At 41.0% G+C, this 14137-nt stretch overlaps 3 protein-coding genes and 1 non-coding gene across 4 annotated transcripts; 1 reads left to right on the top strand and 3 right to left on the bottom strand.

Moving 5' to 3' along the window:
* Positions 1-58: 58 nt before the first annotated feature.
* PAN1 (actin cytoskeleton-regulatory complex protein PAN1) lies at positions 59-4183 on the bottom strand (the record flags this gene model as incomplete). The annotated part of the gene is made up of 1 exon (XM_447787.1): positions 59-4183. One exon carries the CDS (start codon positions 4181-4183, stop codon positions 59-61), a length of 4125 nt encoding a protein of 1374 aa, XP_447787.1.
* A 504-nt stretch (positions 4184-4687) lies between these two features.
* Positions 4688-7528, bottom strand: GVI51_J01727 (uncharacterized protein; the record flags this gene model as incomplete). Its single annotated transcript, XM_447786.1, has 1 exon — positions 4688-7528. One exon carries the CDS (start codon positions 7526-7528, stop codon positions 4688-4690), a length of 2841 nt encoding a protein of 946 aa, XP_447786.1.
* A 738-nt stretch (positions 7529-8266) lies between these two features.
* Positions 8267-11875, bottom strand: RPA135 (DNA-directed RNA polymerase I core subunit RPA135; the record flags this gene model as incomplete). Its single annotated transcript, XM_447785.1, has 1 exon — positions 8267-11875. One exon carries the CDS (start codon positions 11873-11875, stop codon positions 8267-8269), a length of 3609 nt encoding a protein of 1202 aa, XP_447785.1.
* A 611-nt stretch (positions 11876-12486) lies between these two features.
* Positions 12487-12559, top strand: tK(CUU)7. Its single transcript has one exon. It is a non-coding gene; the product is annotated as a tRNA-Lys (tRNA).
* Positions 12560-14137: the final 1578 nt, after the last annotated feature.

The raw sequence follows: 14137 nt of genomic DNA, 5'->3' as shown, positions 1-14137 counted from the left end.
ATACCTTATTATTGGACAAACAATACCTCTCTAAGTGACTATTGTGACAATGTGCCTTTCAAAAATTAGGTAGAGGCGGTGGAGGTGGAATTCCCATAGCTGCAGGAGTATGACCAGCTGGTGCCAGATCTTCCTTATCTGATTCAACAGAGTCTGGTATGGACAAAACATCCGAACCATCGTCATTATCAACAGTTTCATGAGGTTGTGGTACGGACAAATTTGGCAGAGGAGGTGGTGGTGCTATTGAGCTCACTTGAGGCAACGGTGGAGCAACTGGAACAGGAGGGATATGGCTAACATGAGAAGTGTTTTGCTTATCTGCTGATGCTGCTGCACCAGATATATCAGTATCTTGATCCAAATGATCAGCTCCAGCTACATCGGCGTTTGAGGTCATGGGAATCGAAGATTCTGAAGGAGTAACAGCAGGAATTGGAGGCGCGACTGGAACTGCTGGAGAACTTGCCTGTGGGGTAGGGATCGGAGGAGCAATAGGTGCTGGAACAGATGCATTCATCCCTGGTTGTGGTGTATTAGAGCTATCTAGTACTGGGGCAGTTTGAGGAGCAGTGTTTGGCTTGCTGTATAAATCATCATCATCATCTGACCATCCATCGTCATCGCTTTCAAGACCTCTCTGGATTTTTCTTTGCTGCTCAGCTTTCTCCCTATCAAATGCAGATTGTGATGTTTGAGTTGGCTTAAAATAAGTATTTGAAGCCATATCATAACTACTACCAGTTTGATTCAATGAAAGAGGTTTAGTGGTGATATGTGTGTTCTGCAAATTCTGTGGTTGACTATTAGCAACAGGAACACTGGCAGGTTGATTTGAAGAAGATTGTACATTTCCACTGTTACTTTGTGCTACACTGGGGTGCTCTTCTTCCTTCTCTGCTTCTTCAATCTGTCTTCGCAAATCAGCTAGTCTTTTCTCCTTTTCAGCATTTTTCTTTTGTTTTAATAATTCTAATTGTTCTTTCAGTTTGCGCTCTTCTTCATCCTCTTCCTCATTGTCTTCACCAGCAGTTGAAGTTACTTCCATTTTTTGTGGACTTGAAATAACCTCCTCAAATGGTGTTTGAGATGCATTAGCAGTTTGGGCAGCTGGTACAGCATCTGGAGTGGAACCTGACTCCTGTTGTTTAGAGGATTCAAGATCCCTAGTTTCTCTTCTGCTAATACCGAATTTAGCTAAACGCTCTTTCATTCTCTTTTGAGCTTGCTCCTTCAGTTGAGCAGCACGGTCTTCACCTGTGGCTTCTTTCTTTAGAGCAGCAGCTGGTGGATGAGACAGTGTTTGATTAGAGTTCATATGGGACGGTTCAGAAACATAGAGTAGTCCTTTCTTCAAAGTTAGGACAAATTCCCTTACATCGTTCTCCAAGCCAACACCAATTTCCCACTTTTCGAAATCTGTAGAAGAACATGTAGGGAGTGAGCCAGTCATAATGGATCTAATAGGAGCTGATAATTCAGAAATTGATATTCTAATATCTTTAATGATCTTCTTATTTTGAGCACTTTCTGATTGAATTTTCTCAATTTCTTTAGTGAACGATTCAGATTCAATATCAGGTTCGTCTGAGTTGTCTCCCTTACCAGTTAGTGCATTCATGCGAGATCTTAACAAGGCTTTACTCTTTGCTTTTCTTCTGTCATCCTCTGTAATACTACCACCTGGTCCAGTACCTATAATCGAAGATGGAGTTCTTCTTTTACATAACTCAATCCGAGCTTGCATGATTTCTGTATCAACTTTGTAAATTTCCACAAACAGAGTTGGTAATCTAGCAACAACTTCGTTGAAACGTTTTTTGAGATCGTTGGGGATTGATTGATTTCTTACAGCCAATTTTTGCTGTGCTTCGGTGATTCTGCGCTTTATATCCTCAATTTCAGAAACAGAAACATCTGTAAACTCTGGTTCTGAGTTGGTAAAACTACCTTGTTTGCGGGCTCTTTCGATATCCATCTTAGTTTTTCTCTCTTGTTCTTTCTTCTTGGCAGCTTCTTCTCTTTCTCTCTCCTGTCTTCTCTGTCTTTCCTTATCAGCATCATTATCTGTTGGGTAATTCTTTCTTCTGTTTCTGAAATTTGGCAATTTGTCATTATCATCATTCTTGTAACTTAGGGCATCCATTCTGGTGAAAGATTTTCTATTCCCATCAGAGGAGCTAGATATCAATTGATTCTTGACATTATCAAGGATTTTAGTACTTGAGGGAATGAGACTGGGTGGAAGTCTGTCAGGGATGCTGCGACCATTTAGTCTACCATAAACCAAATGCATACCAAGAGCGAACTCTTGCTTGTTTAGTTGTCCAGTATTATTGATATCACATAGGTTCCAAATCTTTTCAAGATCAGATCTGTTCAGACCAGACTTTCTAAAGATTTCGACAGCTGTTGCTGAGTCTAATACGCCACGGTTTTGAGAAAACGTTTCAAATATCTTGTAAAACAATGATTTCTCTTCACTAGTAATAATATCCGATTCCTGTGTAGAAAAGGAAGGACCATTAAAATTAGATTGGGCATAAATTTCATTATTTCCAAAACCTGTTTTTTGAGCAGTTAAAGGCATAGTGGCAGAGAATTGAGAAGGAGGAAGATACCCAGTAGCTTGTGGTTGCAATTGCTGATTAAATGGTTGTGCACCAAAAGATGTTTGAGGAATGTTACCAGTTAACGCAGGTTGAAGACCTCCAGTAACTTGTGGTTGCACAAAGCCCCCAGTACTTTGAGGTTGGATACCAAAGGTAGTTGGCATTGGTGGACCAAAACCCCCAGTCGATTGTGGCGCAATTGGCTGTGATTGAACAACTGGTTGTTGCTGTTGTTGCGGTACAAAACTTCCAGTATTTTGAGGTTGAACAAAACCAGCATTATTAAAACTTCCTGTACCCTGTTGTTGTAAGAAGCCGCCAGTACCTTGTTGATTCTGAGCAAAACCTGTACCTTGTTGTGTCAATGGATTCATAGAAGGTTGCTGAGCAATACCACCTGTTACCTGTTGAGCTTGCACGAAGCCCCCTGTCGTTTGAGGCTGTAAACCAAACGTTGTGGGCTGTGGCTGTCCAAAACCGCCAGTCACTTGAGCTTGAAGTTGACCAAAAGTGGTTGGTTGTGGTTGTCCAAATCCGCCTGTAGGTTGTGCAGGCAAACCGAAAGAGGTTTGAGGTAAAAATCCTGTGCCCTGTGGCTGCAAGGATTGCTGAGGTTTAAATAAATCATCAAATGGTGTCTTAAAGTCAGACTCTGTTGAAACAACACTCAAGTTAATTGCATCAATAAAACTGGAAACCTCATTCTTTGTCTTGGAATCAAGTTCATATGGAATTGAGTCACCTTGCAGCACGTTGTTAATTAAGTGCATAGCTAAAGCGAATTCAGGGAACAGCAGCTCACCTGCACGATTTGTATCACTGAGTTGCCAAATCCTAGCCAGTTGTGATGGCTGCAATCCTGATTTCATTAGAATAGCTCTACAATTTTCACCAGAAACTGTATTAGAACCTTTGGTGACAATAGATCTAAACAATGTTTCAAACTTAGCCTGATCTTGCGCTGTTATGAATGATAATCTGATAGCAGGGATTTTCAAATTATTATCAAGACCGTTATTAGCAAAAGAGTTAACAAACCCAGTCGCAGTTGGCTTTAAAGGTTCCAATACGGGTTGGTTGCCTTGCCTATAAAAACCTGTTTGCTGTGGTAGCAAAGGCTGAACGGACTGTTGAGACTGGACGGTGTTTTGAACATTCAGTTGATTTGGTTGAATTGTTTGAGAAGATTGTTGCATCTGTGGTTGTAAAGGTTGTTGCAGCATACCAGATTGAGTAAGTTGCTGCTGCAATGGTTGTTGCTGCATACCAGTTTGAGTAGGTTGTTGTTGCAAAGGTTGTTGCAATTGAGGCTGTTGGAATGATTGCTGTTGCATAGGCTGTTGCTGCATAGGCTGTTGCTGCAAGGGCTGTTGTTGCTGATATTGTTGCTGTGGCAATTGCATTCCCTGATTCTGGTTCATTGTTTGCTGCATTGGCTGTTGATACCCTGTCTGTAACGGTTGCTGCATTGGTGCCGTTTGCTGATAGCCACTAGAACCATAATTCTGCAAGGGTTGCATGGGAGGATTCCCATACACCCCGTTCCCAGTTTGATTTGAATACTGGTACATGGGTAGCAAAGGTTTATTGTTCTTGCTAATGGATACTTTAACTTCGCTGATTGACACTAATAGATACTTGAATCCACTTCACAGACCTCGAATTATATTAAACTTTGCCAAGAGAGGGGCTTTTGGAATCAGGATCATCAGCTGGATCGACAGTCAGGATCAAAGTAATTACGTAACAAATGATATACCATTTGGCTTGTATAAGCTTGAAGTAACAGTATTAGTTCACAAATTAGGTTGAGGACAATACCATTTATTAGGAATATACGTAAAAAATCGACCCAACAAAAATATTTATAGAGATACTTGGTCTTGATTCAGGTAAGAATGAGTGCTTCATCGACAAAATACTTAATAAAAAAACCAACAAAATTATTAAAAAATTTATAAATATGAATAATATTACATCTAAGGTACAATTACGGGAAGGAAAATATTAAGTTGTGGTAACTTGAAACCAAAACATTATGCGTTTATTTTTTAATTGTCATCTTTTGGTTGCCGTTAAACTTCAGAGGAGTATACTGGCTCATTCACTCTTGCTAGAGCGTAAATAGCTTTTCTAATTTCATCAACAATGAGAACACTACTACTAACAAGTACAAGTGTTAATAAATCATAAAATCCCAAATTCTCAGTCTTGAAGATATGCTGGAAAAATGGAATATAGACAGCACACATTTGACCACAGACAGACAATAAAATAGCGATATTAAATATCCTGTTGCTAAATAAGCCGATTTGGAAGATAGACTTCGTTGTATGCCTACATGCAACAGCATTAAAAATAGCAAAGAAAACAAACCCAGTAAATGTCATGGTAATGTCCTTTGAAGTGGTTTGCTGATTTTCGTCCATACCTTTCAAAAATATGTAAAAGGTCCCTACCAATATACATATGGCCAGGTATAATAATCTCAAAAGTATGTTCATGTTCAAAATTCTTTCCTCTCTACTTCTAGGTGGCTTGTCCATAACATCAGAGTCAACAGGTTCAACACCAAGTGATTGTGCTGGCGGACCGTCCATGATAATATTGATCCACAAAATTTGCATTGGGTTTAAGGGCGCAGGTAATTTTGCAATAGTAGTAATTGCAATTAATGAAAGTGTAGCAACTGATATGGACAATTGGAACGTCAAGAAATTCCTGATATTATTAAAAATACCCTTACCTTCTTCAATAGCTGTTAATATAGAACTGAAATCATCATCAGTCAAAATCATATCTGACACTTCTTTGGCAACGTCTGTACCACTAATTCCCATAGCAATTCCGATGTCTGCTAACTTTAAAGCTGGCGCATCGTTTACACCGTCACCTGTCATTGCAACTATATCACCACGTTTTCTAAGAGCTTTGACAATATTCAACTTATTCTCAGGTGTTGCTCTAGCAAATATGTTAACTTTATCAATGACTTTCGAAAGCTCATCTTCAGTGAGCTCACTTACCTTATCACCTGTCATAACTGAACTCTCCCTGTCTTGAACGGACAGACCAATCTTTTCGGCAATACTAACTGCTGTGTTTACAGAATCACCAGTAATCATGATGATATGAACTCCACCTCTATGCAGTTTTTCAATCGACGCCTTGACGTTTGGCCTTGGGGGATCAGCTAAACCAAAGAGACCTGTGAAGGTTAAACCATTGATATCATCTTCACTAATAACATTATCAGAATCAGTTGGTTTGAAAGCGCATGCAATCGTACGCAACCCATCAGAAGCACACGAATGTGCTGCTTCGAGGACCATTACCTTAGAGTGTTCATCAAATTCCCTGACTTCACCAGCTTTGTCGAGATAATAGCTAGACTTATCTAAAATTCTTTCAAAGGCACCTTTAATGTATAAAACATGCTCGCCTGATTCTTTGGAACTCTTTATAGCCATGTATTTTCTCTTTGAGTTAAATGACAGTTCTTCCATCTTTTCATGACTGTCCCTTTGATCGGGAATACCAAATTTTGTCAACACTTCTATCAGAGCCACATCAGTAGGATTACCAATATACAAATTGTGTTCTTCGGAATATTTTGCGTTGTTGCAAATATTTGCAATTGTTAACGTTTCCTTAACATCGTTGTCATGTACATCGAATTCTGAATCTTCCTCAGGAGATATTGCGTTTTCGTATGTTCCACTACTGTCTAAACAAAACAACTTAGACACTGTCATATGGTTAGTAGTAAGAGTACCAGTTTTATCTGTGCAAATAACATTGACTGATCCCAAAGTCTCAACACTTGGTAACCTTCTGACAATAGCGTTCTGCTTGGTCATTCTCAACACACCAAGAGCCAAAGTAACAGTCACAATAATAGGTAGACCTTCTGGGATCGCAGCGACAGCCAAGGACACAGACACTTGGAACATCATCAGCAAAGAGTTACCTCTAATGATTCCGACTATGGAAATAATAGCAATGATGAAGAAACTAATGTATGACAGTTCGGTTCCCAATCTGTCCATTGTCTCCTGTAATGGCGTCTTAGGCTTTTCAATGCTATTGACCATCTCGAAAATAGCACCATAGGAAGTATTTGTTCCGGTTCCAATAACGATACCTTTACCGTGACCTTCTTTGACCAGAGTACCCATATAAGCGATACAAGATCTCTCAGAGACTGGAACATTACGATTGTCATATTCTTCTGGGTCGATGGTCTGCGCATCCTTATGCAGCGGTTCTGTTTCACCCGTGAGATTACTTTCATCAATGGACAGGTCTACAGCCTCGATAATTCTCACGTCCGCAGGAATCCTGTCCCCGATCTTGAACCGCACCAGGTCACCGGGGACCAACTCCGACGCCAGCGTATTAGACTCCCTACCATACCTGATCAGGTGACACTTCGTGGGCACAAGCTTGTTAAGAGCCTCAAGGGACTTCTCTGATCTGTACTCCTGTATGAACCCAACGGTTACCACGATCAGTATCGCGAGCGATATACTCACTGCATCGTCAATCTGGCCTATCGCAAATGACAGCACCGCCGACCCTATCAGCAGCAGGATCAGCCTGTCCTCCACAAAGCTCATCAGGAACTTCTTGATCATGCTCTCGTCGTCATCCTCCTCGAAATCGTTCCTCCCATGTATCTCCCTCCGCTTCACGACTTCTTCCTCCGACGACAACCCATTGTCCACATCCGTCTCGAGATTCTCCACGGTCTCCCCGACAGAAAGCGTGCAAAACTTGAGACTCGGATTGGGCCTGTTCAGCAGCTCATACGCTTCCTCATCCAGCACAGGGGCACTCGGCAGCATCTCATGCGTCTCCTCCACAGAATCATCCACACTCTCTTCCACAGCTTTCATCACATAACTCTCAACCATAGTTATTTTCACTCCTAGCAATTTCAATATTTTTCACCCTAGCGCCCTATCCTCAAACACTGCCTGATCCTCATATAGAAGGTACGTTTAATATATAATTATAATAGAGATAATTGATATATATCAAATATGTAATAAGCCTTGATTCAGCATTGGTGTATGCGTGCGCAGAGTCCCCCCCCCTCCTCCAAGTCAGCTAATTTAGCCTGTGCCGGGTAAAATTAACTCCCACCCCCATCCCCCCCACCAGAGGCAGAGGCAGAGCCAGAGAGCCAACTCTAATTTCACAGCTTTCAACTTTCTGCGGCGTTGTCTCTGCCAGAGGACACAGATCCCGAATTATACAGGCTTGTCAAAGATTCTAATCAAAGCTTTCAGACAGAGAAGAAAAAAAGAAACGATGTGGTTGTGCAGGGGAGTCTGTGGGAGAGACGCATTTCTGCACTTGATTTACTCTTTTTATGCGTTCTGAACATGCTTCTCCACCTGTGCAGTGCCGTCTGAGTACCGGAGCCGGTAAGATGGACCCTGTCCTCAGTACTCTGCGTACGACTTCCACCCACCCCCCCCCCCACCGCTGAACTGATCGGCACTTTTTTGCAATAGCTAAGCCTCGTTGCTTCTCACGGGGAATGGTGTGATGATCCGTGTATTGATATATATTGCTTATGGACCTTCTAGATATGGTTATCTTCTTGGATATTTAGTATACAGATTGTCAGAGATGCCACTTATGCATTACTTTGGGTCGACGTTGTAGCGCAGCCTGATACCCATGGCGCTCAGCTCGGAGTCGAGGTACTTCAGCACAAATGGGATGGCCACCGTGGTGGTGTCGTTACCGCCCACGAACTTCTGGCCCTGGCCGTCCTCCCATATCTGCGAGTCGTCGATGAATATCTTCTCCTCTGTCTTCTCCTCGTGCTCGAACAGCGTCTTCTTTGCGTCTTCGAACTTGACTGCGCAACGGCGGCAGCACACCGACGACACCGCTCCGATACGGGGCACGGTCTGCTGCGTGGTCAGTATCGAGCCACACTCGCGACATATAGCGGCCTGTGTGTAGTCTGAGGAGTTCAGCAGACGGTCCTGCAGCAGGAACGAGGTACCGTGGCCGATCAGCGCGTCTCTCTCCATCTCACCGACACGGATACCACCGTGTCTCTTCCTACCCTTCACGGGCTGCATGGTCAAGCTGTTCACCGGACCAGTGGAACGCACTTGGAACTTATCGTTAACCATGTGACGCAGCCTCTGGTAGTAGACCACACCTATGTAGATATCGCACCGCAACTCCTCACCAGTGGCACCAGAGTACATCGGCTCGTTACCGTGGTAGTTGTAACCTGCCTTCAGCAGTTGCTCACCGAAGTAGTCAGCTGGGGTGTCCTGCTCGTTGAAGATCCATGGCGTGGAGTCCTGAGCAATACCATGCAACGCACCGGCCTTACCAGCTAGAGACTCGACAAACATACCAATGGTCATACGAGATGGGAAAGCGTGAGGGTTGATGATGACGTCCGGCTGGATACCCGTTTCGCTGAAAGGCATGTCAATAGTTGGCCACTTACGGGAACAAACACCCTTTTGACCGTGTCTAGACGAAAACTTGTCACCAATCTGTGGTGTTCTCCTAATACGGTACTTGATAGACACAGTTTGCAACTCTTGGAACTTGTTGGATTCGTCACCAATCAAGTTGACTTCCTCAATGTAAGCTGGCTCCGAAGAGTGGTACGTCTTTATCTTGGTCTTACCAATGGTATCGTCAAAGTACGCACAGATAGGGTCACCTTCTTCGACATACGTACCAATGTATGGCAAACCATCCTCGTCTAACTTATCCAGCCACTCCTTTGGCCATTCATCAGTACCAAAACCGAAGTGTTGTGTAACAGGGTCACCACGACTTCTGTTGAGGGATAGATCAACCTTCTCGACTTTATACATAGTACCGTAACCAAAACCTCTCTCGTCAGCAGATTTGTTGATAATCATCGCATCATCCATATCGTAACCTGTGTATGAAATAACCGCAACCACAGCGTTAGTACCATTTGGGAAGTTATCCATACCATAATCATCGTACAAGTTAGCCTTCACAATTGGAGTTTGACCAGTTTGTAATCTATAAAGTTTGTTATCGGAACGGTGACATAGTGCAACACCAGGAGTACCCATAGTTTGCTTACCCATTTGACATTGGTACATATTTCTTGGAGACTGGTTGAAATCAGAAAATGGTGTCAAGTTGGCCAAGATGGATAGAATATTAGTTGGACTGAACTCAACATGGGTGTGAATGTTGTTTTGGATTTCTTGTGGTGTAACAGCAATGTTCATATAAACTTGTTCAAATGGCCCAACAATATCTTCCTTATCCAATGGCAAATAACGTACTGGACGCATCATTCTAGAATGACCTCCAAATATGTACAAACCTGGATATTGACCCTTACTGGAAGGTGGGACATAACCAATTTCCAAATCTTTAGGCAAGCCTGGAGTCTCTCCTTCGACCTTCCAAAATCTTAGAGTATCGGCAATAACCCTACCTTGTTCATGCGACGTCCAACCAATGATCTTACCATCCAACTGAACACAACACAAGGATGGACCAGCTGCAAATGTATGAGAAGCTGGAGTAACACCCAAGGAGTACAACAGTTCGGGTACCTTAGAGACATCTGATTGTGTGGTAGAAATACGACACTTGTGAGCAAAATGGTTCAAAAGACCACATGGAGAACCATCAGGTGTGTGGACAGGACACAAGAAACCCCATGACTCTGGTAACAGTTTTCTAACTGTGGTTGTTTTCAATTGAGCAAAGAATGAACCTCTGTGAACCATTCTGAAATGAGAAATAAAACGGTAGAAATTAATTTTTTCGGCAACAACGGTATAACCAGAGACTTGTTGCAAGTCAAGACCAGATTGGGAGACTAGGTTACCAGTTGACAAAAAGTATTGCATTTTTGAACCAATATTATCATTAACTCTCATTAAAACTCTGGACATGTACTTTTTTTCATTAAAATTGATCGCTACACCACGATTGATGTCAGTTCTAACCTGTGCTACAATACCTTGTAAATACTCATCAATTTTTTCTTTTAAAATCATACCATATAGGAAACCACCTAATAAAACTTCCTGATGCTGAGTAGCATCTGGATTATCTGGACAACATTCACCAGCCACAAGAGAGTAAAGTTTTCTCACCATGAACAGCAACATTCTGAATTTATCCATGTTACCATTGCTGCCTAGATGTACCAGAACAATACGGTTTAGAACTTCTTGACCGACTTCATAGTCAGACTTATCTGGAGAAGCTTGGAAAACCAGTCTGAATTTATCTCCCAAATATTGCAAAACTTGGGTACGGTTCTTCAATTGTGGATATCTCTTCTTAAAACCACGAAGCAACAATTCCAAACGATCAGTTAAGAAAGAGTTGTTGGTGTTCGAACCGATTATACCATCGAAAATCTCTCTATCACTGGTGTCCACTAATGCTTTCATAATCATCACCACTGGAATTAAATATTCGTTCTTTCTCCATGAAAATCTGAAGGTGACTTGACCATCATTCAAGTAATGCAAAACGTTAGTTTGAGAAGTTTGGTCTGGTCTAACAGATCTTATTTGGATACCGTATTGGGAGTAAGAAGCACCTCTGTTAGCAAAAGAAGGTCTGATGATGGCCATTGGGTGATTTCTACGTTGAACGATTAGCATTCTAATAAGCTTTTCGATACCATTGATAATGAAATAACCACCTAATTCATCTGATTCTTCCTTGTGTTGAACCAACTCATGTGGGGACATCTTGTTCAAATGACATCTGTTTGATTGAAGCATGATTGGCAAACCACCACAGTCTCTAACTTCAGAAAACACATTCTCGCCATCATTGACAGACCATTTAAGCTTCAATAGAATCTTACCTCTGTAGGAAGTAAGACGTTGTCTGGCTTCAGATGGGTAAACTGGTCTCTCTGCGGCACCCATAACACCATCGTTAGCTGTTGGCTTGGCGATGGAAACTTGTTCAACACTGATAGACAGCTTGTTACCTAAGTAGTCGCTGATCTCATCAGACCCATCGGACTTACCATCAAAGATAACTTTCTCACCAATATCCTCAACGGCTCTCTGCAACAAACCACCATCTGGACCTTCAGTTAGTGCATTAAATGATCCAACATGTGGTTGCACAGCTTCTTGTAGGAGCGGGTAGGCAGACTTGTCCTTTGGTGGATTCTTGAATCTGTTCTCCCTTTCCAAAGTACGAAAATGAGCTGTCCTAGCATTGCTAGGAGGCTTGATTACTTTAGACATTATCTAATCCTCGTCAGCTCTCAGATTCTAATCAAAATTATTTTGGGAGAAACTGTCAAGGCTGTCCAGAATATTTGCTTGTTTATAGTTATTCGAATTCTTAAGAATTTCTGTTGTAAAGCAAACAAAACAACCTCTAGATAGAAAAAGCAACTCTTTAATGTACTATTATTTGAATCTCAACTAAATACAAAATCCAATACAAACAAACCAAAATAACACCTATAATCACTATAATGATAGGGCGATGCTCTTATTTTAATTGAAATCATCGATTTTTTTTTTCACTTTTTTGCGATGAGATGAGCAGAAAAATTTTCAAAAATTTTCACTGAAAAAAAAAAAAAAAAAAAAAAATGAAATGAAGGTCATGTGACCGACATTATAGTACTTGCCTATATATTGTAAGGGAATCATAATAAATCGTCATGTTTCTGTGCACACTCCTCATCTAACTTGCGCAATGATGGTGTTCCTTTTGCGTTTGGTCCTTGAGGTAATAGATATAAACCATGTATGGCATAAAACCACCAAATCTTATTATGGTCACGTGATGGAGGCTGGCTCTACAAAATGTTTGTGTTTTACGAAGACTACAACGCAATTAATAAGCCTTGTTGGCGCAATCGGTAGCGCGTATGACTCTTAATCATAAGGTTAGGGGTTCGAGCCCCCTACAGGGCTTATTTCTATTTTTGTTTTTTTGGATCTTGTCAATTAAAGATAGGCAATTCTGAAGTCATAATGAAGCTATGGCCTCGAATTCAGTACATTATAGTTCCAAGATACTCTTGCGTCAAATGCGTATAGTCGCAAAAACTAAATTTATTTGAGATTCCCAATGATATTTTGTTTGACCCTACTAGTCAATATTTTGCCGGTGCACATGTGCAAAAATAGGCTATTTCAATTTACAGAGACTATCATTATTCCAATATACTGGTGATTCAATATAAATTGTTCTAAAATATGCTAAAAGAAAAGGAATAGTCAAGATGGCTTTAACTCATAATTCTTACTTTTCAGGTTTTAGTCCTCCAAGTAGTACATCTCTACATACCTGGCAAATACATCGGAATGCTGCCATCTATAGTTATAGTAAATATCTTAGTTTATTCAGAACCTTTTACATGACATCACCTGCACTGAGACTATCACTTTTAAAATGAGATGGGGGTTAAGGAAGAAGTAAGGAATTTCAATATACCTGTTCCATTTTTTTGATCAGTGTCCATTTTTAGTTTCCATAGATGCAACTGGGATCTATGCGATACTGCTGGTAAATTGAACCAGCCAAGTTGAATTGAAGAAGTCAAAATTATTCAAACTGACAGGCAGTTGGTGGTAGGTTTGTTGATAAACCAGCGACTATTAATTACCTCTAACTACGTCATTGTATTACAGATTGATCCCTTATTTATTCGTTTAGCTATTTATGTTCCTGTCACTAACAAAAACCACAATAATTTATCTACTAACAAGCAACGCAAAAGTCTGACTACCCGTAGTAAAATCATGGAGTGAAACTTGGCTTGTGATATGTGAATATTGTGTCACTTTGTGCAGTTGTATGCTACATAGCTTCGGTTTGATTTCTGTTCCTTCCGGAATTGTTGCTCTTATGCACAGAAAACGTCGTGGAGTGGGAGCTTATCGGAATGCAAAGTAAATCTTTCTGATAAGAAATGCCAGTAATACTGTTAGCAAACAAACACTCCCAAATATTATGATCTCACTGCTTTAAAATCAATGGCATTGTACCCGGGCAATTACTGTAGTAATGCCTTGCAAGTATGGTTGTTGGGGTAATCTTGAAATTTGGGTAGCTGTGGCAATCGATAAACTAGGGTAATTCACAAATTGGAAATATGTTAGGCCTATTTCTTTGCTATCCTAAGTGGAATGGTGCATCCATACTTTATGCCGTAAAATATTCAGTGAGTTGCTGTAAATCAACTATAAACGATTGTGAGAGCCAGACATCGTGTATGAGTTCTCCTTTGGTATCATTTTTGTACCAGTATTTGAAAAGAAATACACGATAAAGGCTCCCAAAACAACTCAGTTCAGCAGTAAATTAGTGCATGGATTATTTTCCAATGTATCATATAAGCAATGAATTTGGATTATTTTCGTGACCAGCCTTTCTATTTGGTAGTTTACATGTAACCTGATCTTGAAAGTCACCATGAGACCTGTTACTACATGGTCACTATAAATGTCAAATAACGTCAATGCTTAAGTAAACACAGGGTTAGTTTA

Source organism: Nakaseomyces glabratus, chromosome J, assembly GCF_010111755.1.
Source record: "Nakaseomyces glabratus chromosome J, complete sequence".
NCBI lineage: Eukaryota > Fungi > Ascomycota > Saccharomycetes > Saccharomycetales > Saccharomycetaceae > Nakaseomyces > Nakaseomyces glabratus.
The sequence above is the reverse complement of the archived record's forward strand: the minus strand, read 5'-3'. Positions and strand labels throughout refer to the sequence as shown.